The sequence below is a fragment of the Carassius carassius genome, chromosome 9, assembly GCF_963082965.1.
Source record: "Carassius carassius chromosome 9, fCarCar2.1, whole genome shotgun sequence".
NCBI lineage: Eukaryota > Metazoa > Chordata > Actinopteri > Cypriniformes > Cyprinidae > Carassius > Carassius carassius.
The window spans coordinates 23,979,906-23,999,576 of record NC_081763.1 but is presented as its reverse complement, the minus strand read 5'-3'; the positions used below and the strand labels follow the sequence as shown (position 1 = coordinate 23,999,576).

Below are 19,671 nucleotides of genomic sequence, written 5' to 3'. Positions count from 1 at the left end.
AAATCAGAATTGACCAGATAAATGTTAATTTGGTTTTAATACCTTTTTTACATGTTTCATTGAGTGTTAAAGAGGTCCTATGATGCGATTTCAATTTTTCCTTTCTCTTTGGAGTTCTTGGTCCATGAAGAATCTATGTAAAGCTGCAAAGACTAAAGTCTCAAATCCAAAGAGATTCTTTATAAAAGTTAAGACTCTGCCACGCCCCCCTAAAACAGCTCGTTCAAACACGGCCCCTCATGTCTATGTCACTATATGGAAATATTTTCGTAATGCTGCCCAAATGTTCACACAAAGAAAGAAGGCGTGGTTTCAGTAACCGCAGTTAGTGTGTCAGAGAGATGCTGTGTGTATCTAGGTGAAAGCAAAAGCATTTTATTCTGACTTCCGAAAGTAGATGCATTTAGGAATCTTTAAGATTATTTACAACAGAACAGCAATGCATTTTATGATTCATGAACCAAGGAGAGGAGGTCATTCTGACTTTGCTACTACAACCTGGCACTTCTGAATGAGCTACTGCAAGTTTTTTTTTTTAAATTAGTTTAAGCATTTGCAATTGAATGTTCAAATGCAGAGTTTTGAGCGTCGCATGTGTGTGTGTGTGTGTGAGAGAGAGAGAGAGAGAGATAGAGAGAGAGACAGGGTCACACAGTGGAGTCTTAACCGTCCTTGCCTTATGTACTGCAAACACATTCGAGCTTCATCACTGTGTCTGTCACACCACTCTTCTTACAAATCAAAAAAAATGTGAAAATCTGACCAAATTTCTTGCATTGGTGTGAACAGGCCTTTAAACAAAAAATGTCGCAAAGAAGGTAGAACATTTTGTAAAATTACTACTCTTTTGAGGCAAAAAAAACCTTGACTAGCATTATAATTGTACCTCGGGTAAAAATTACACACGAAAAAAAAAAAACTACAAATTAAGAAAAGTATAATATATCATTCAAGATTATGGTCCCTTAAAATATATAAAGATGAATCTGAAGTGTGCTTGTACTGCATTTAGAATAGGGGTCGGCAACCTACGGCACGTGTACCAACAGTGGCACGCAGAGGGATAATCGCTGGCACACTAGCAATAGGGAAAACTGCATACTGACATACATTTTAAGGCAATAAGTTATCATAGTCACACAGCCTGTTAGGAGCTATAAATTCTATTAAAGTGTGAGAATTAACTTCTGCTAGTCTACTCATGCATGCGCGACTGCTGCACATAGAGCTTCAGATCACAGCCTCAGCGGACAAAATGACTGAAATGGCCAATCAAATCAAAGTAGGCGGGGTTTACTATTCATACTGCAGAAGCAGAACGCGAAGCGTGAGTTTAACGTTTAAGAGAGCAAGCTTAGATGAAGCTGCAAATCATTTAATATTAGTCAACTTTTAACGATACATTTTACAATAGAAATGTTAAATGACCGACAGCTATATCCAGTGATGCAAACTACTCAAATTTTTTTCTCAAATATGGCCATTCTGGGAAAGAGAAGATAGAGAGAGAGAGAGAGAGTGTAAATTGTCTGCGTCTCTCTCTGTCTACAAACAATGAAGCTGAGTTTTTAGTTACTTAAAAACAGAAACATTTTACCCCCCTCCGTGCTGAGATATATAATGTAGCGATTCAGTATCGATTAATAAAAGTCACACGGCAGCGCTGACAACAAGTTTATGAGCTTTCTGAATGTTACTTTTTGCACAGCGTGATCTCAGATTTGTGTGCCAGCAGTGTGTGTATGGGGGTGTGCATCAATTTATAACAGTGATTAAACTGTACACTTTTAATGCATTGGCCTTCTCACATACACCTGATTTAGAAGAAGCATAGACTGCTACCACTCAGTCACGACATGTATATTCAAAAGATCCCAGAACTGAAACACTCAACTCTGAAGCCAAAAATGAAAACATCTCCAGAAAGCTCTGTTGAGAACAGCAATCGCACTGAAACTAAACTTCCTTAAATGAGCCTCTTCGCTTCCAAGCATAACAACGAATACACAAAACCCTGAACTGAGCCTTTGGCAGTTACCAGGAGGGTTGAGCTCTGTGGAAGAGCAGGAATATCATGAGACACTTTGTAAATGTAACATAAGGCCATTGACTTTTCTTGATAATAACTGCAATACTATCAACCGAGGCAAAGTCCTTCTTTGCAACACATTTCTCCCTCCTTTTGTTGCACTGGAATAACATCCTGATTTTCAGGGTCCCAGAAGGGGGTTTCGGTCCTCTTCCTCTGTTTTACAGGGCCACGTATGAATCATCAACACAAGCGCTCAAAAGTGACCTGAGCAAACGTATGCTACAGTAATTAGAGCGCCTAGCTAGCCTTTGTCTCCGAAGAAGATAAAGGGTCCCTCAGGCACAGGTGCTTTGTGGGATTTGACCCAGTGGACCGGACGAGTGCATTTAATGGCATTTATGCACGTCAGGTCAATGGGTTGAGCATAAGGGCAATGAAAACTCCTAGTCTGTCCGCAGGTGTGAAGGATCTATACATCAACACAAGGCGGTTGCATTGCAAAACCATTAAAACCGCGTGCAGCGATAGGAAATGAATGCGGTACAGTCCTGTTAGTCTGGCTGTCTCCATCAAATCCTGAGATTCCCCCACCTCCCAAACCCAAGATTTCCCAAGCCATCAAATGTAAACAGTTGTTCGTGCTTAAGGCCTCCCTACTGTTTCTTCTTAATCCTCTTAAAAGTGTGCCTTAGTCAAGGTTTTTCAGGGTACTTTCCTTGGGGCAAAACTGCCTTTATTGTCTCTAAGATGCAGCCCCCAAAGCCACCCATCCATCTCTGACCTCTCACCCATTTCTGGCCAGCACTATCAGGAAAGCGTAGACGTATCCTCCTGTCCTCCTCGGCTGGAACTATTGACACAGTCAGGGTGAAAGAAAAGAGAGAGTGGCTAGGCAGCTTTATCATAGTGGAGAGGTCAGTTGCAGGGCTTCCAATCTCTTCCTGAGTCATGGCAAAGTCCCAAAAATAGCTCTGAAAGCCACCAAAACCTCACCTCGCCGTGACCAGGGCTCCTATCGTTTCTGAAATGCCTCCTGAAAAACAAGCCCTAAGTGTTTGTTTTAAATGGCATCGTCCAAAGAGACTTGTTTTGTAAGTCTTAAGCAAAAAAGCCACAGACATTTTCCATGTGATTTTTAAGTCTACAACAGACAATTCTTGATATTCCCTTGTTGTTTGTCAAAAAAGGGGGATTTCCTGAATGTAGAGCACACATGATATTCAGGGATCTTGGTTTCTGCAGAGAGACACAGCTGACAGCAAATCCTATCCGCTGGCCCTCATCTGACATGCATTAAACGGGCCCTGCGTGTCAAGCACAGTAATTACTCCAGTGGTGGTAATGGCAGTGCTGTGATTTCGCAGAGTAAGCAGATGTGGGAAGCGCACCAGGCAGCCACTCACGGGTTCCCCACTGCTGAGCAACCACAGCTAAATCAGCAACAACTCCTTAGCCATAAACAAGCTGCCTGCGAAGGAGCCTCCCAAGACTCCGGTCACAGAGAAACTCTCAGATTTATCACACAGGAAGATGGGCTTGATATATGTTTTCTCCCTGTGTCACCCTTCAGCAACTTCCTGTATCCTCCCCCACAAACATAGTTTGAGCAGGATGTATGAATTTTAACCTTTCGGTCCCTTAATTTTTTGGTAACATGCTCATCCATCCATCCATACAAACTATTCTTGGGATGATGGCGCAGAAAACACATTCTGGGCAGTTACCGAAAACCACAACTATTTTCTCAAGGATGTAGTAAACAGAGGAAATGCTCCACTGCCAATGGTGTCCCGTTGCACAAGAGATCAAGAGCTTTGCAATAGGGAAACTGACCCTTGAAGGGTCAGAGTGATGAATGAGGGGTACGAGGGGCTAAACGGAGGTGAGATCTTATCCTGTCCCAACATGCAGTGTCAGTATAAGGTCAGTCTTTAGATCACTCTACTATCAAAGATAGCTTTCTAAAAGGCCACTAAAGAGGTAACAGAAAAGACTAGATATCTAGCTACTGATCTAGGAAGTAATAAATTCCCAGACATAAATTACTCAGGTTATTCAATGTGGGTTAACAAAAACAAGGCAGGAAAGACTGATTGTGGTGTATCAAATTATTTTTTTTGGACATTAAAGACTGTAACCACAACACATTTAGCTTTATTAATGCATTCTATTACCATATCAAATGAAATTGGGTGGGAATTGAATTTATCCATCTGGTTTTGATTGGATTAACAAGCCATCAAACAAGAGATATAGGATTTTATTCAATTTAGATTTTATCTAAGTATTTCTTTAGAAATAAACATTGACTTTAAAAACAGTTTTAAACTTTTTCCAGAACACCTCCACAGGCTGAGGGCAAATAGTGATATAATACCGAAAAGGCATTACTGGAAGGATCTGGAAGAAGTTGAGAGGACTATCTCCTGGACCTTTGCCACTGTAAAGTGGCTGAAATAAAGATAATGTTATCTTTAAAATAACCAATAATTTGATCAGCACATAGGCCGAGATTCGCTCACACGACTGTTAACCTCTGGGATTGTTTGTTTTAGTTTTTTCCAACCCTGAGAAAAAGTCTAGACTGGTTGGTATCAGTGAAACAAACATCACCAACATGGTCATCATCCTAAAGCCTTCAGAGGGATGGGCGATGACAGATGGTGATGATGGCACGACTGAATCGCCATTGTTTGTGGCATTCACTGTCTGTGCACTGAGGAGAAGCATTTCCTCTGGCTCCGTGGACTGTGGGATACTGCAACACCATAGAGACCAACATTGTGGAGCTATTCCAATCTGACCTTGACTTCATCGCTGACAAAAAAGTCTCCAGTCTAGTTTTCAAGCCACTCCACCCATCTTTAGACTGTGAAATTAAGTATTATCACATGCTTTCGTTTTATTGGCCACTGTTGTACTGTCCTACAAAAAATAAATAAATAAATCCACACTAATGGGCAACTGTTTTAGACCTAAACTAAATTACATGAAATGCAAATCGTTTTACAAAAGATTTCACAACAATGTGGAACTTTTATACTTCCTACAACCAAACTTCAGTTCAATAAAAGCGCTGTAAAAACGGAAACTCTGCAATTTACTCTAAGATGTTTAGGCTATTTCTAACTGACCTTATCCTGACCTGACTTTTGTCGTTGTAGCCTAATGTAAGTTGATTTAGCCATGTTAAAAAATATTTTGACTCAAATAAAAGCAGTCCATTTACTATACTACATGAAAAACGTGTTCCTGTAGCTCAATTGGCAGAGCATTGCGCTATCAAGTTGGGGGTTCGATTCCCTGGGAACACATGATAGGTAAAAATTGATAGCCTGAATGCCCTGTAAGTTGCTTTGGATAAAAGCGTCTGCTAAATGCATACATTTTATTTAATTTTAATTTAAAAACCTTTTTATATTTATAAGTAGGGGAGAGTGATGTAAGATGAGTAATTTTTTTTTATGTGGTCCTCAAAATAAGGGGAAAAGAGGCAGAAGCACTGATCTATAATAGAGAACTGGATTGTTCATGACGTCATGACAGTGAAGCCGCCGTGCCTCCATATTGGTTATCCCTAATGTACGTAAATATTTTATTGAATTAATAGGAAATTGTATGATTTTAATGAGAAAATATCACCTTACAAGTCAGCATTTTTAAATCTGAAGTATCTCTGTAAATTCTTACAATGCAAACACCCTAGGCCTGTAAACGTTTTTTTTTAAATGTCGGGAAATTTCCCCTACTTATTAAAAAGCTACGTTCAGTAGCGAACATCATGATAAACATCAGGCGGACACAACCTCAACATATATAACAAATGACAAAGTGCTCATTCTGAAATCTGAAGAAAGATTTATGCTTTGTATACGTTTATTTGCCTTGTACAGTTATTCATTGTTTATATAATTTTGTTATAGTGTATTTATTCATACAGTAGCTAACGTTTATTTGCCTTGTACAGTTATTCATTGTTTATATCATTTTGTTATAGTGTATTTATTCATACAGTAGCTAACTGCAAATATTGCAACAATGAACAGCATTCATTTGGAAGCAGGTAATGATTTAAACGGTAGTTAAATAAATTAATTTAGCTATTGTATTATTCATTGTAATATATTCAAATCCACTTCTGATACTAACAGGTTCATGTTTAATAATTCCTAAATAATTACATACATAAAGAAATAGTCTATATTTTGTGATGGATCAATTACATGTGTCGGCAGTGCGCAGCAGACACACCCACCTAAACGGTTTAAATATATCTTTTATCCTGTCCAAAAAAAACCATAAACACTGCATATAACATCTGAAGTAAAAATTAATTTACATACACATAACATAGAAACGAATCCTGTTTGACTGATTTGCTTCTAATCGGGTGATTTTAGGTCAGCGGTTTGCATGTGTCTCAATGGTGCTCTCTGCCGAGTAGGGATTAGTAAAATGGCGGATCGAACACTTCCGGTGGCTTCACTGTCTGTTGGCAGTTTAGAACGATCACAACATATCTTTGACAAAGGATTTTAAAATATGTTTTATAATCTAAAAAAAAAAAGTGTTTCTGTGGGTCAATTTGAACCAGGTTAGGGGTAAAGTGAGTGGAGTCAGTGGGTAAGATGCACCATCTGGTTGTAAACTAACCATCAAACTGAATCTGATTCAAACCCATGTGAAATTTCAAAGATAATTGACCTCTTTTAAAAACTGATTTAATAATGAACTTTATTTTTTACAAATAGCCATATTTATTTTCTTAAAGTTAACTTAAACAACATAAAACCAACCAAATTAAGAAAAAACAATCAGTACATTTAATTGTTTGCATTTCTGAAACAATATATTGAACACCACAGTTGTAACTGTCCTAAAAATAGACTAAAAAGAATTTGTTGAGTAAAATTAAATAAAAACGTGATTAGAAAGAATGAATGTTACTGAAACTAATAAACATTTTCATCAAAAGATTCTTGGCACGGCAGCTTTTCTGCAATTCCAAACAGACCATGGAAAGGTGGAAACATTATAACGTGGTTAAAAGCATCTTCTGGTTCTTATCAGAGAAGGATTTGGTGTGCTTGTGCACTGTCCCTATCAAATAAACTTCAAATAATAGCACATTAAAATACCAGTTTATACTTCAGAAATGTAGACTTTTAAAACCTTGACAGGCAATTAGAATCCAACCCAAACTTAAAAGAGTTATATATATTTAGTTTTTAGTAATATAATATAGTTTTATAGTGAACTATAAATGAGTCTTCAGTGTAAATAGGCCTTTTTGCTAATAAGCGCCAACACATACATTTAGGGCTGACTTCAAGTTCTTGTATACCCGCAGATGCTCCAAAACACAGGCCTCAGCATTTGCCTCTGGAGCTAATGAAAGAGATCAGTGCCCGGTTGCATGAAACTCCTTAAGTGAGGGTTTCCCTGAGGGAGAAAAAATCCCTGAGGTAAGGGATTTCATTAAGAGCGTTGCAAGAAACCTCTTAACTGTCACCCTTACCTAAGTGTTTATAGTAAGCGTTTCACAGTAGTTTCTGACAACATATGGCAAAGATTGCCGCGGTTGCTATAGTTACTACCTCTAACAGTAAACAGAACATAACGAACCACAAAGCCAAACCCTTGCTAAAATCACACTTAATATAATATTAATACACATAATATATTTTTGCTATGGAGAGTACAAACATAACAGAAAACAAAAAAACGTAAACCAAACTGGACAGAGGAGGAAAAGGCAATTATTGTTTTCGTAAGTGGTTATAATAATAATAATAATACTTTTCAGCCTTTCATCTACCATTCATCGTTTCCAAGGGATTATTACGATCATTAAAAACACGCCTTGGTATTTCCTCCTCTTCAATTAACACTAAATCAGCAATCGTATTTTGAGTTTAAGTTGACTTAAGGGAGCTGTTTTGGTCACTTAAATTTATTAAGGTGAAATGGCCACTAAGGACTTTGTAGCAACGCTTAAGGGAACACTTAGATAATCAAGGGGAAAAACTTAATAACAGCCTTAAGTTCCTTAAGGAAACCCTTATGGTTTTTTCTTGCAACCCAAGTTTCACTAAGGGTACCCTTAACCTTATATCTAAGGGATTTCTTAGCTTAAGGAGTTTCATGCAACCGGGCACTAATCACAATCAGTCCCAATCGAAACAAAGTGAATCTTTTGGATCTGCCTCTGTACAACACAGGCTCCTGGAGTCCTGAAAACTATATGGACAAGAGCTTACACATTTGTCTGGCTGTGGGAAGGATGCATGATTTGATGTCTGGCAGTTTGGCTAAATTTTGGTGGACAAGAACCATGATGGAACATGTGGACCTCTGCTCTGACATCCTGAGAAACATAACCTTTTCCATATAAAGCAAAACTCTTCCACTGACCCAGAACTCTGATCTGACAGCACAGCTTTTGACCAAACTGTGGATAAAATAACAAGACCAAGGATAGGGATATTTATCATTTTATTTTCCCACTGAATAAAAGAACATCATAGTTTGCCAGAATAGGGACATATTTATGTACAATAGAGAAGAAAAGCATTTATTATATGTGGAACAATGACAAAAAAAATTAGTTTAAAACACATACCATGTTCGTAGAACTGTAATCCAACTGTATTTAAGTTGGTTTGAAAAAAACTTTTAATTTAATGACTTAAAAATATATTTACACCTTGAATACATGTAAGTGTACAAATCTTAATGATTTTTAAAAAAACGCATTTATTAGTGTTTTTTATTTGTCTAGGTCATGTTTGTTTTACTTCTTGTGATAAAAAGTGCAAAAGGAAAGTTTGGGCAATGGCCTTGGTAACCTTACAATAACTTAATCTAACTCAACATAATTATTAAGAAGTTTTGATGCAATGCAACAGTATATTAAGATTTGGTTATTGATCAGTGTAGTTGCATTTTATTAAACAATTTCACATATTTCAAATTCAAAGTTTTGTATTTATTTATTTATCTATCATGTATTTATTAATTCATGTTTTATCATTACTTTTGGGGGAGTTGCACCACATGCTATTTCACATCCTGAACAAACCGTCTTGTCAAAAAGGTCAAATTGTCTGATATTTTAAAATACTTTTTGGCCTTATACGTACACAGTCATGAGAGTCTGTAGGGGTCCTCAATACAATATTATTTCCTGTTTAATGTTTTCTCCATGTTTCTGCCTGTTGTGTGAATTTTTATGTATTTTAATAAATTATTAATAGACAAAAATTATTATGCATTATGCCATTGATCCATATAATAATTACATCTCATCTAACATAAAATCAGAGTACCACATAAAGATGACATTGACAAGACAATGCACAACACACTGCTGCTTTTTAACAAAGCTCTTTTATAAATAAACAGCGCAGAAAGGCTCTGACTCAGTCAGCTAGTGTTTGTTAAGCACATAGACATCTTGAACAAAATGAAAAGACTGTTAGATCTTCTCTATCTCTATTGTAACATAGATGCAGGCTGTAATCAGAGTCTTCTGCCATCAGCAGCTATTCTCAAAGGCTTCACTATGATCACATCAGATGCCATCAGTAAACTTCCCAAACCAAATGTAAAACCAAGTAAGAGATAAAGAGAGGAAGACACAAGCGCAGAGCGTACACAGATAGGGGAAAAATCAGGACATATTGAGACATCCAAAGGCACGTGAGCTCAGAAAGCACATGAGCTCACAACGATAAGTCAGACACAATCTCTCTGTTCATAAGTGAGAGCGAAAAATGAACCTAGACCAAACAAACTGACTCCATGCACTGCTAATTGTAAGGACAGCTAAGCTTCGTCTTGTGGTAATTACGAGAGAACATCTGCCAGCCTGCAAATGTTAAGATGCTGATTTGTGATTCCTGGTTTATGAAAAGATTGCTTTTACCAGAAAAGCTACAAATTGTTCCTCATGTTCCTCAGTAACTCCAACAGCCCCGGGCCCACTATCTCATCTCGCACACACATTCTGGGATGCATTGTCACTCCTTTCTCGTTTAATCAGAACTGTGAGTCAAACCACTGTTATTAAACACAGATATCTTAAATAGACATGCTTAAAGGGAAATGAACCAGGAACAATCCCTTGGGATTCTGCTTTGCGGTAGAGCAGATGCCTAAAGCAACCATCACATGACTAACAGCAAAAAGAATTAGGCTAGTCAGATACATAAGAGGAAATGTTAACATTTTCGCATGGATTGGGTACTCGAAACTTGATCTGGACATCTAGATTTAGCTCATCTAATATGTAAGGAAAAAACTGATAGTAACTCGTGAGCCTGTTAGTATGATAGTACATGTGATGGGAGCTCATGTGAGCTTTTTTTCTGATGGCTGAAGCACAAACTTTGGGGAAGTATTAATTATGCTGAATGCAAAAATGCTTTTATTTTTGTTTCCTATTTCTGTAGAGAATGTTTTTTTGACTTATTGGGACAAAAGTGCATGTCTCAGCAGGAAATAAGCCAGTTTGGGCAAGGAAACCTGGCCTTTGTGACCTTAGAATAACTACACAACCTAACACAACATCATTTTAATATGTTTTGATGCAATACAACAGTTCTACTTTATTAAGATCATTAATTAACTATTTTTCTGTCTATCTATTCTTAAAGTTATCCATCTATGTTTTCAATTTAATTTCTTGTGATTAAATATATAAACTAAATACAAATATCTATCTATCTATCTATCTATCTATCTATCTATCTATCTATCTATCTATCTATCTATCTATCTATCTATCTATCTATCTAATGTCCATCCATTTGCCTGCCTACCTATACATTTATAATCTATTTCTTTAATGGAATATATATGCTGAAAATTTCTTTTATAAATATATCTTTTTATAAAACCTTTAATAAATAATTATTTATAAACGAAACGTACTTACAAAACTGTTCACAAACAAAACCCGACAACCATGACGTCACAAACAACCGAACCTCACGCAAACTGTCATGCTTGATACCGTTACCTTGATGACATTCTCAAAGATCGTATCCCTGAAGTCGAGCAGCGCTTTCTGGTCAAACTCTTTTCCGTGGATGATCCTCATCTGCTTGAGGAATGTGGATTTGCCGCTCTCTCCGGCGCCCAGCAGCAGGATCTTCACCAGACGCCGCACCGAGCGCCTCTCGCGCGCGATCATGGCATTGATCTCGCGATTGCGCCGCTTCGCCTCGCGCTCCTGGTTCGCATCGCGCTCGCGGTCTCCTCGTCCTTTCCCGTTGCTCCTGTCATCGTGAGCGGCCTCAGCGGGCAGCAGACACCGGCTCAGGGTGCGCACCACGCCAGCCATCCTTTCCAACTCGAACGCGATTAGTTACCACCTTATGTATTCATTAAAGTGCCAAAGAACTTTACTTTAAGTTTTAAACAAAACCTACATAGAGTAGACTCAGCTGGCGCCGGCAAACATCTGCTGTGAATATTCACCGGTTAAAACAAACACTAAAAGGAAAAAGCTGAAATACAATAAGCATTTTCCTCCATTATAAAGACACTATGTAAAAGCCTGCACACTGAATAGCTCATTCCCCAGCAAAGCGACACTGTTGTCCGTTAAAATATGAAGAAAGGCATAAAAAAAATAAACAGATCAAGCGCTGGATGTGCTCAGGAGATGATATTTAGCGGGAAACCGTATTCCTTTAGCGACGTGACAAGTTCCAAAAGTTCATTCTGGAGGAGCGATGTTTGCTCGCAGCTCTGGGAAGGTTCTCTCCGGACTGACGCCCCTCCTGCTGTTGAGATGGGCGTTTGTAGCCTACTGACATGAGGGGGATTCCAGCCAGTGTCAGAAATGTCACTGTTAGTGGCCCCTAGCTGTCTAGCATGCACTACTGTCCGTGTGGACGTAATCAAATTTTACAAGAACCCTGGCAAAGATATGATGCAAACAATTGGCATGAAACACTTGGAAAAGGATGTTGAGGAAATGTGTTTTTAAAACATGCACCAAGCCCTTGGAAACATAATATCTGTATTCATGTTTCATTCATAATATATTTAGTGCTTTACACATTTATTAGACCACCATCCAATGTGCCACAGCTGCCCTAAACTAACAGTATTAGTTATTACCAAAATATTTTTTTTATGTTTCTCAAGTGGTTAATCCATCAGTATGTGTAAGCTATTTAGTTTTTGTGTTTCTAATGCTAGAATATAATTACTGTTGTTTAACATACATTTTCGAATTCACTGTTTTACAAGAAAATAAAAAATACAAATAAAAGTAAAGCACTTTATTTTTTTATTTTTTCAAGATACAATCAATAACAACAGAGACTGTAGAAAAAATAGATAAAACAATGGCAGCAAGAATACAAGCTGTTATCAAAGCCAAAGTAGATCATAAAAATAGGAAGTTGTTTGTTTATGTGTGAATAAAAACTACTGTATTTATTTGTTTCAGTTTGTTATTTGCGTTATAAACGACAATAACATATTTAGTTATAAACAAGTTTTTGACAGATTTCTAAAATATTTGTGTTTTCTCTTTAGTAAGACAGGTGGTCTAATAAATCTGTTAAGCACGTACAGTGATTTACTGATTTATGTTGAGTCTAAAAAACCCAGAGGTTTAACAATTAAGACAAAGGTAGTAAAAGTAGTATGCTTTCCTCCAGTCTTGAGTATCAAGTTTTCTTAAGGTTAAACAATGTGTCCTGAACAAAATGTGCCTTTTCATAAAATGGTCAGCATATAAGATAATAAAAATACTGACCTTGTATATATAGTTTATTTGATTTTGCATGAGATGTTTTACTCTAGGTTAAGATCAAGAAAAGGCTCTTCCTGTGGTCTTCTGCTTGTATAATAATAATAAAAATAACTGTTCATTCAGCAGAGGGCAGTGTTAACCTGCGCTTACATTCATTCATTTCCTTTGACTCATAGTTTCTCATCCAAATACATCATTTCTTTTTTAGTAAAATGAGCTCTGTAGGATGCATACGTGTCGACTAAAAAAGAAAAGAAACCCACAGGTAAAGAAACCATATAATGAGCATATTCTTAATCAAAACATTATTTGTCAAAGATCATTAGTATTGCTTAGTACTATTATTTCTGCACTAACAAGACACTCTCATTACGTGCTAAAGCTTTACACATACTGTCAACAACTATAAATAATATTTAAACATTTTACCAGCACAGCACCACAAAGGCATTTTCTTATTAATACCGCAGGTGCAGAAAAGTAGAGCGGGCTATTTTTGTGCCACTGACCACCAAAATAAGAAAAATATGACTACCAACAGTAGCATCTAAATAGTGACAATTTTTTGGTTCCTTCTCCAGTTATTCAATGTAATTTACAGCACAGGAAACAAAACCTCTCATTACTGTGGTTGTGATTCAGATCTTAAACCTATTTGTTGCGTTGATGTGCACAAGGAAAACATTTAATAGAAAAGCTTTCAAGTTGATTTTCAAGCAGGAGGTTAATTGGACTGGGTTTTTGGAGGAAAGATGAAATCAACATGCACATGAAACGCAGCTGAAGAGGCTTTCAGAGAGCAACATGGCCATGATTACACGTTGGTCACCAAAGCTCACCAGAAAGCAACATAGAAATATACAAGCATCCATTCTTCTCATTGGGCAAATTGCTCTTGATAGCAGTCTTGGAGAGGGTTCAGGCTGAAATAACCAGCACTGCCATCTGTGTTTCCCGCATGCTTCGAAGCAGACGCAGCAATTGAGCACCGAGTGCTACAACTTTGAGAAATCGGATAATTTGTTGGTGAGAGCTGATTTGCATGTAAGCTTTTCTAGCCAATGTTTGCATGCAATATAAAAACAGTATAATTATAACAATGATAATGAAATCAAAATTATATATAAAACAAACAATTAAAAATAATTCCAATAAATATTTCTATTAATCATTACATTAATAAAAATTAATTATTATTAATTTAGTAATTAATGAAGATAATTATTCATACAAATACTCAAATCAGACAGTCATTTATGGCATTAGACTTCTGGGAAGTTACTCTGAATAACAAATGTAAATTTTATTTCTCTTGTTTGGGGTGTAACTGTCACGATCGGTGTTACAGAGAACACAGGAGAGAGAACCAAGTGCGGGTATGATATTTATTCAAAGGGTAATCCAGAGGGGTAAACAGTCCAGGCAGGGTCAAAACCAGAATATCCAAACATACAAGACACGAAGACAGGGCAAGGCAAGGCAAGGCAAGGCAAGATGACGGACATGAAATAACCTCAACATTAAACAAGGACTCCGTGACTAAGACTCAGACAGACCAGGTATAAATACACAAAAGGATAATGGGGAAACAGGAGACAGGTGGGGAACAATCAATTAACTAGACAAGGAGGAAGGTGACCAAATAAGGAGACAGGAAGTGATAAATGATAAACACTGTGGGAACTGAGGACACCTAGTGGAAACCCAGGGAACACAACCCAGACACTGTGACAGTACCCCCCTTCTACGGAGCGGCTCCCAGACGCTCCAAGACAGACACAAAACAGAGACCAGGAGGGAGGCGGACAGGTGGAGGCTCAGGGGGAGGGACGGAGGGCCAGACTAACAGAAAGGAACAGGGACCGACATTAACACAAAAACAAAAGGAAAAAAACAACAACATGAAGCCCCCCAGGGCGGAGCAGAAGACCACCACACCCTTGTGGTCAAGGCCAGAGTCCTCCAGGGCGGAGCGGAAGACCACCACACCCTTGTGGTCAAGGCCAGAGTCCTCCAGGGTGGAGCAGATGACCACCACGCCCCTGTGGTCGATGCCGGAGTCCAACAGGGCGGAGCAGCAGACCACCCAGTGACTTGACTTGACTCTGAAAGTTCAACGGTGACTGGCCCTGACTATGGAAGGTCATCGGTGACTGGCCCTGACTCTGGAAGGTCATCGGTGACTGGCCCTGACTCCGGAGGACCAGCGGTGACTGGCCCTGACTCCGGAGGACCAGCGGTGACTAGCCCTGACTCCGGAGGACCAGCGGTGACTAGCCCTGACTCTGGAGGATCAGCGGTGACTAGCCCTGACTCTGGAGAGGTCACTGGCACCTGACTCGACTCGGGAGAGGTCACTGGCACCTGACTCGACTCGGGAGAGTTCACTGGCCCCTGACTCGCCTCTGGAGGGTCAACTGGAACCTGACTCGACTCTGGACTGCCTGTGGAGACTTGAGACGCCTCGGCTTCGGGCACCGCCTCTGGAACAGCATCGGGCACCGCCTCGGCATCGGGCACCGCCTCGGCCTCCGGAACGGCATCGGGCACCGCCTCGGCCTCCGGAACGGCATCGGGCACCGCCTCGGCCTCCGGAACGGCATCGGGCACCGCCTCGGCATCGGGCACCGCCTCGGCCTCCGGAACGGCATCGGGCACCGCCTCGGCCTCCGGAACGGCATCGGGCACCGCCTCGGCATCGGGCACCGCCTCGGCCTCCGGAACGGCATCGGGCACCGCCTCGGCCTCCGGAACGGCATCGGGCACCGCCTCGGCCTCCGGAACGGCATCGGGCACCGCCACAGCATCGTGCACCGCCTCGGCCTCCGGAACAGCATCGGGCACCGCCTCGGCCTCCGGAACAGCATCGGGCACCGCCTCGGCCTCCGGAACAGCATCGGGCACCGCCTCGGCCTCCGGAACAGCATCTGGCACCGCCTCGGCCTCCGGAACAGCATCTGGCACCGCCTCGGCCTCCGGAACAGCATCGGGCACCGCCTCGGCCTCCGGAACAGCATCGGGCACCGCCTCGGCCTCCGGAACAGCATCGGGCACCGCCTCGGCCTCCGGAACAGCATCGGGCACCGCCTCGGCATCGGGCACCGCCTCGGCCTCCGGAACAGCATCGTGCACCGCCTCGGCCTCCGGAACAGCATCGGGCACCGCCTCGGCCTCCGGAACAGCCTCGGCCTCCGGAACAGCATCGGGCACCGCCTCGGCATCGGGCACCGCCTCGGCCTCCGGAACGGCATCGGGCACCGCCTCGGCCTCCGGAACAGCATCGGGCACCGCCACAGCATCGGGCACCGCCTCGGCCTCCGGAACAGCATCGGGCACCGCCTCGGCCTCCGGAACAGCATCGGGCACCGCCTCGGCCTCCGGAACAGCATCGGGCACCGCCTCGGCCTCCGGAACAGCATCGGGCACCGCCTCGGGAACGTCCTCTGGGCTTTGAGGAACGGTAGACGCCTGTCTCCTCCTCCTCCGCCCTCTATGTTGGTGAGTCGGTGACACCTTGTCTGGAGACTCAGGCGTTGAGTCGGCCATCTTGTGCTGTGGCTCCAAGCTGGCGGCCATCTTGTGCTGTGGCGCTGGGCTGGCGGCCATCTTGTGCTGTGGCGCTGGGCTGGCGGCCATCTTGTGCTGTGGCGCTGGGCTGGCGGCCATCTTGTGCTGTGGCGCTGGGCTGGCGGCCATCTTCTGCTGTGGCTCTGGGCTGGCGGCCATCTTGTGCTGTGGCGCTGGCTCAGCAGCCATGACGTTAACCGTCTTGGGAATCTCTAGGATCTTGGACAGCGTAGCGAAATAATCCAAGAATGAGTCAGCGGCCCTCTTGGGCGTTGGCGCTGAGCTGGCGGCCATCTTGCACCGTGGCACTGGACTCGTGATCGCCTTGGGTTGTGGTGCTGTGTTGGCGTCCATCCTGCCTCGTGGCGCTGGACTAGTGGCCATCATGGGCAGTGACGCCACTGTGGCGGACGTGCGCCTCCTCTCTCCTCTCCGTCCGCCATGGTGAGACGGTGGCTCTAATCCATTCCACACGAGCCCCGGGTCGAAGGGCGGCCCTGGTTGAGAGCGGTGCTGAGTATCCTCTCGACCCCTCCCTCCTCGGCGACCTCCTCTGGTTCCCCGGAAAACCACCAGGCGAGTTCCTTCAAATCCACTCCTCTCCCGCACTGTGGCTGGGGAGGAGACATAAGCCGACATACCGCTGGCTCTTGCAGTGACGGAGTCCTTCTGTCACGATCGGTGTTACAGAGAACACAGGAGAGAGAACCAAGTGCGGGTATGATATTTATTCAAAGGGTAATCCAGAGGGGTAAACAGTCCAGGCAGGGTCAAAACCAGAATATCCAAACATACAAGACACGAAGACAGGGCAAGGCAAGGCAAGGCAAGATGACGGACATGAAATAACCTCAACATTAAACAAGGACTCCGTGACTAAGACTCAGACAGACCAGGTATAAATACACAAAAGGATAATGGGGAAACAGGAGACAGGTGGGGAACAATCAATTAACTAGACAAGGAGGAAGGTGACCAAATAAGGAGACAGGAAGTGATAAATGATAAACACTGTGGGAACTGAGGACACCTAGTGGAAACCCAGGGAACACAACCCAGACACTGTGACAGTAACAGTTAAAGTCATTGTCTTATGGTAAGTTTTTTGCATATTGGGGACTGAGCACAGCACGCGCATGTCAGCAAAAGCATTTTATAAAAAGAAAAATTAACAGGGCATAAACTATAACATTTCTGGCATGACAACTCTCGGAGGGATTGGCATGGTAATGTAGATGACAATGTTATTTATTTGGTCTTGTTGGAATAGATCTGCCACACTGCTGCTGCATCAGAGCAAGTACTGAGACTTGCTACTGCCAATACATCCACAACATGCTGCTGTGAGCATGTAAGAATATTGCTGCTGCAAATATAACATACATGAAATAACCCCATAGCATACATGAATCACCTCGTAGCAGATCTATACAGGTGGAGCTGGGGAAGGTGGAGGGTTTCTGAAGTGAGCTGCACTGCTACGGCAAACTCTAGTCATATTTTTGAATGCTGAGCAGAGAGCTCATTAGCTACCAATACAGGAGAGAACCAATCAGCTGTGCGATGTGATAATGATGTCATTATGTCAGATTGAGTTAGACCTATCAGAATGCACCATCAGTTTCATGCTAGAACTCTGTTTATATGACACTATCATTAAACACTAAAAAAGACACTATTTATTCACCTGCATGTATTTTTTTAAGGTGTCTTTATATAGTTCTTTTTTTCTCAAGAACGCATGTTCATAGTGATGCAAAAGTCCTTTTTATTTTATTTTATTTTATTTTTTAGCTCAACAGCCCATTCACCATGAACTTGATTTCAAAAGGTTATTTAAAACTATTCCTTAAGATCATGCAGAACAAAGAGTCGGTAATATAATGTTTTTAGGAACAAACGCTTGGCAAACATATTTAACAAGGGAATCGGAACCAGATTCAGAGCTTTGTCCAGCCTAATTAAGTGAGATAAGAATAAACCAATCCCAGTGGGCATGTGGTCTCAGAGGACTAGAGGAAAATGTCTAATTAAATAAATAAAACAGCAAATAATTAAATTCACCCCACTCTTTGATTGCAGCATAATGACTCTCATACATGGACAAGTGTATGTGGCATTAATGGAGGTCTGTACTTGATAGCCAGAGTGACAAATGGCTGTTATTAGACTGAAGAAGGCTTGCTGAAAAAAGAAAGAAAAAAAAACAAAGCCCACCTTTATTAAGAGAGAGAACGGGGGAAAAAGAGAAATCAAGAAAATAATATAATTAAAAAGAAATATAATCTAATTTAAAACTTTAAAGAGATAACATTTACATAAATGAGATGCATGAGCATTAAACACCTTTCAAGGGTGCAGATGATGAGCAATCGCTTTCCTCTCCTAATCAAAGAAATGATCTTGAAAGTGTGTTTTTGTGAACTGCTGCAGCAAAGGCACAAATTTCTCTGCGCATTTTAAAACGTATTAAACACTGTGCTTTGGTGAGCAGCTAGAAGAAGAGATAAATGCCTTGTGCTTCTCAGAACAAAGCTTGAGTGAGATCTGATGGCTTATGAAGTTGTGGGTGAAATAGACGGCCTAGACACAGAAGTTCTGATGCCTGTGACAGACACACCTTCACGGAGAGTCTATTATGACATTTCAGCTCCGGCGCTCCTCACACGTTTGACTGATGGATGCAGGGCAAAGGCATTTTTACAGACTGGCAAGCCATCTGCCAAAGTGACATGCTCGCGACATACGCAACACTTCCTGTAGCGATCAGCTGTGTGAGGAAGACATAAATAAAAACCACTGGAAGGTACGGCAATGAAAAGCTCAATCGGGGTTGCAGAGACTGGATTTTCATGTTGTGGGTTTTGAATATATTATGATAAAGGATACAAACTGGTTGGAGCATAATCTCTAAGGTGCATGGACTACAATGCACAGAAAACAGCATTGTTTGTCTGGGACTTTCAAAACATAATGTGTTTGCATTGATGTGCAAAATTATATTTTCATATCTCAACCTCTCCTTGGCCTTTTATGGATTAATATTGACCGCCGTAAACAATTACCTGGCATATTTAAAAGCATATTTTCCCTCTGAAGAACACAACATGACCTTAACTGAAGAAAGTAACAGTCTTTTTAGGTTATAAACACGCGAATGTGACGTGTTCTGTTACATGAAACCAATTTCTCCTGGTTTTGGTGAGCAGTGCAAGATCCGAGAGCCTCTTCAATGGTGTTTACAATCACAGTGGAAAGTTGGTTTACCGTCAGAGTTGTTGCCTGCAAGTGACGCTAC

The 19,671-nt window shown here is 41.3% G+C and overlaps 1 protein-coding gene across 1 annotated transcript in view; it reads right to left on the bottom strand.

Moving 5' to 3' along the window:
- The window catches only part of LOC132149369 (guanine nucleotide-binding protein subunit alpha-12), a 34,236-nt gene extending 22,595 nt beyond the window's left edge, over positions 1–11,641 (bottom strand). Inside the window, exon 1 of the mRNA XM_059558546.1 lies at positions 11,055–11,641. Within this exon, the coding sequence (XP_059414529.1) occupies positions 11,055–11,378 (324 nt within the window). The 5' untranslated portion in view covers positions 11,379–11,641. The remainder of the gene's footprint in view (positions 1–11,054) is intronic.
- Between the last annotated feature and the right edge of the window lie 8,030 nt (positions 11,642–19,671).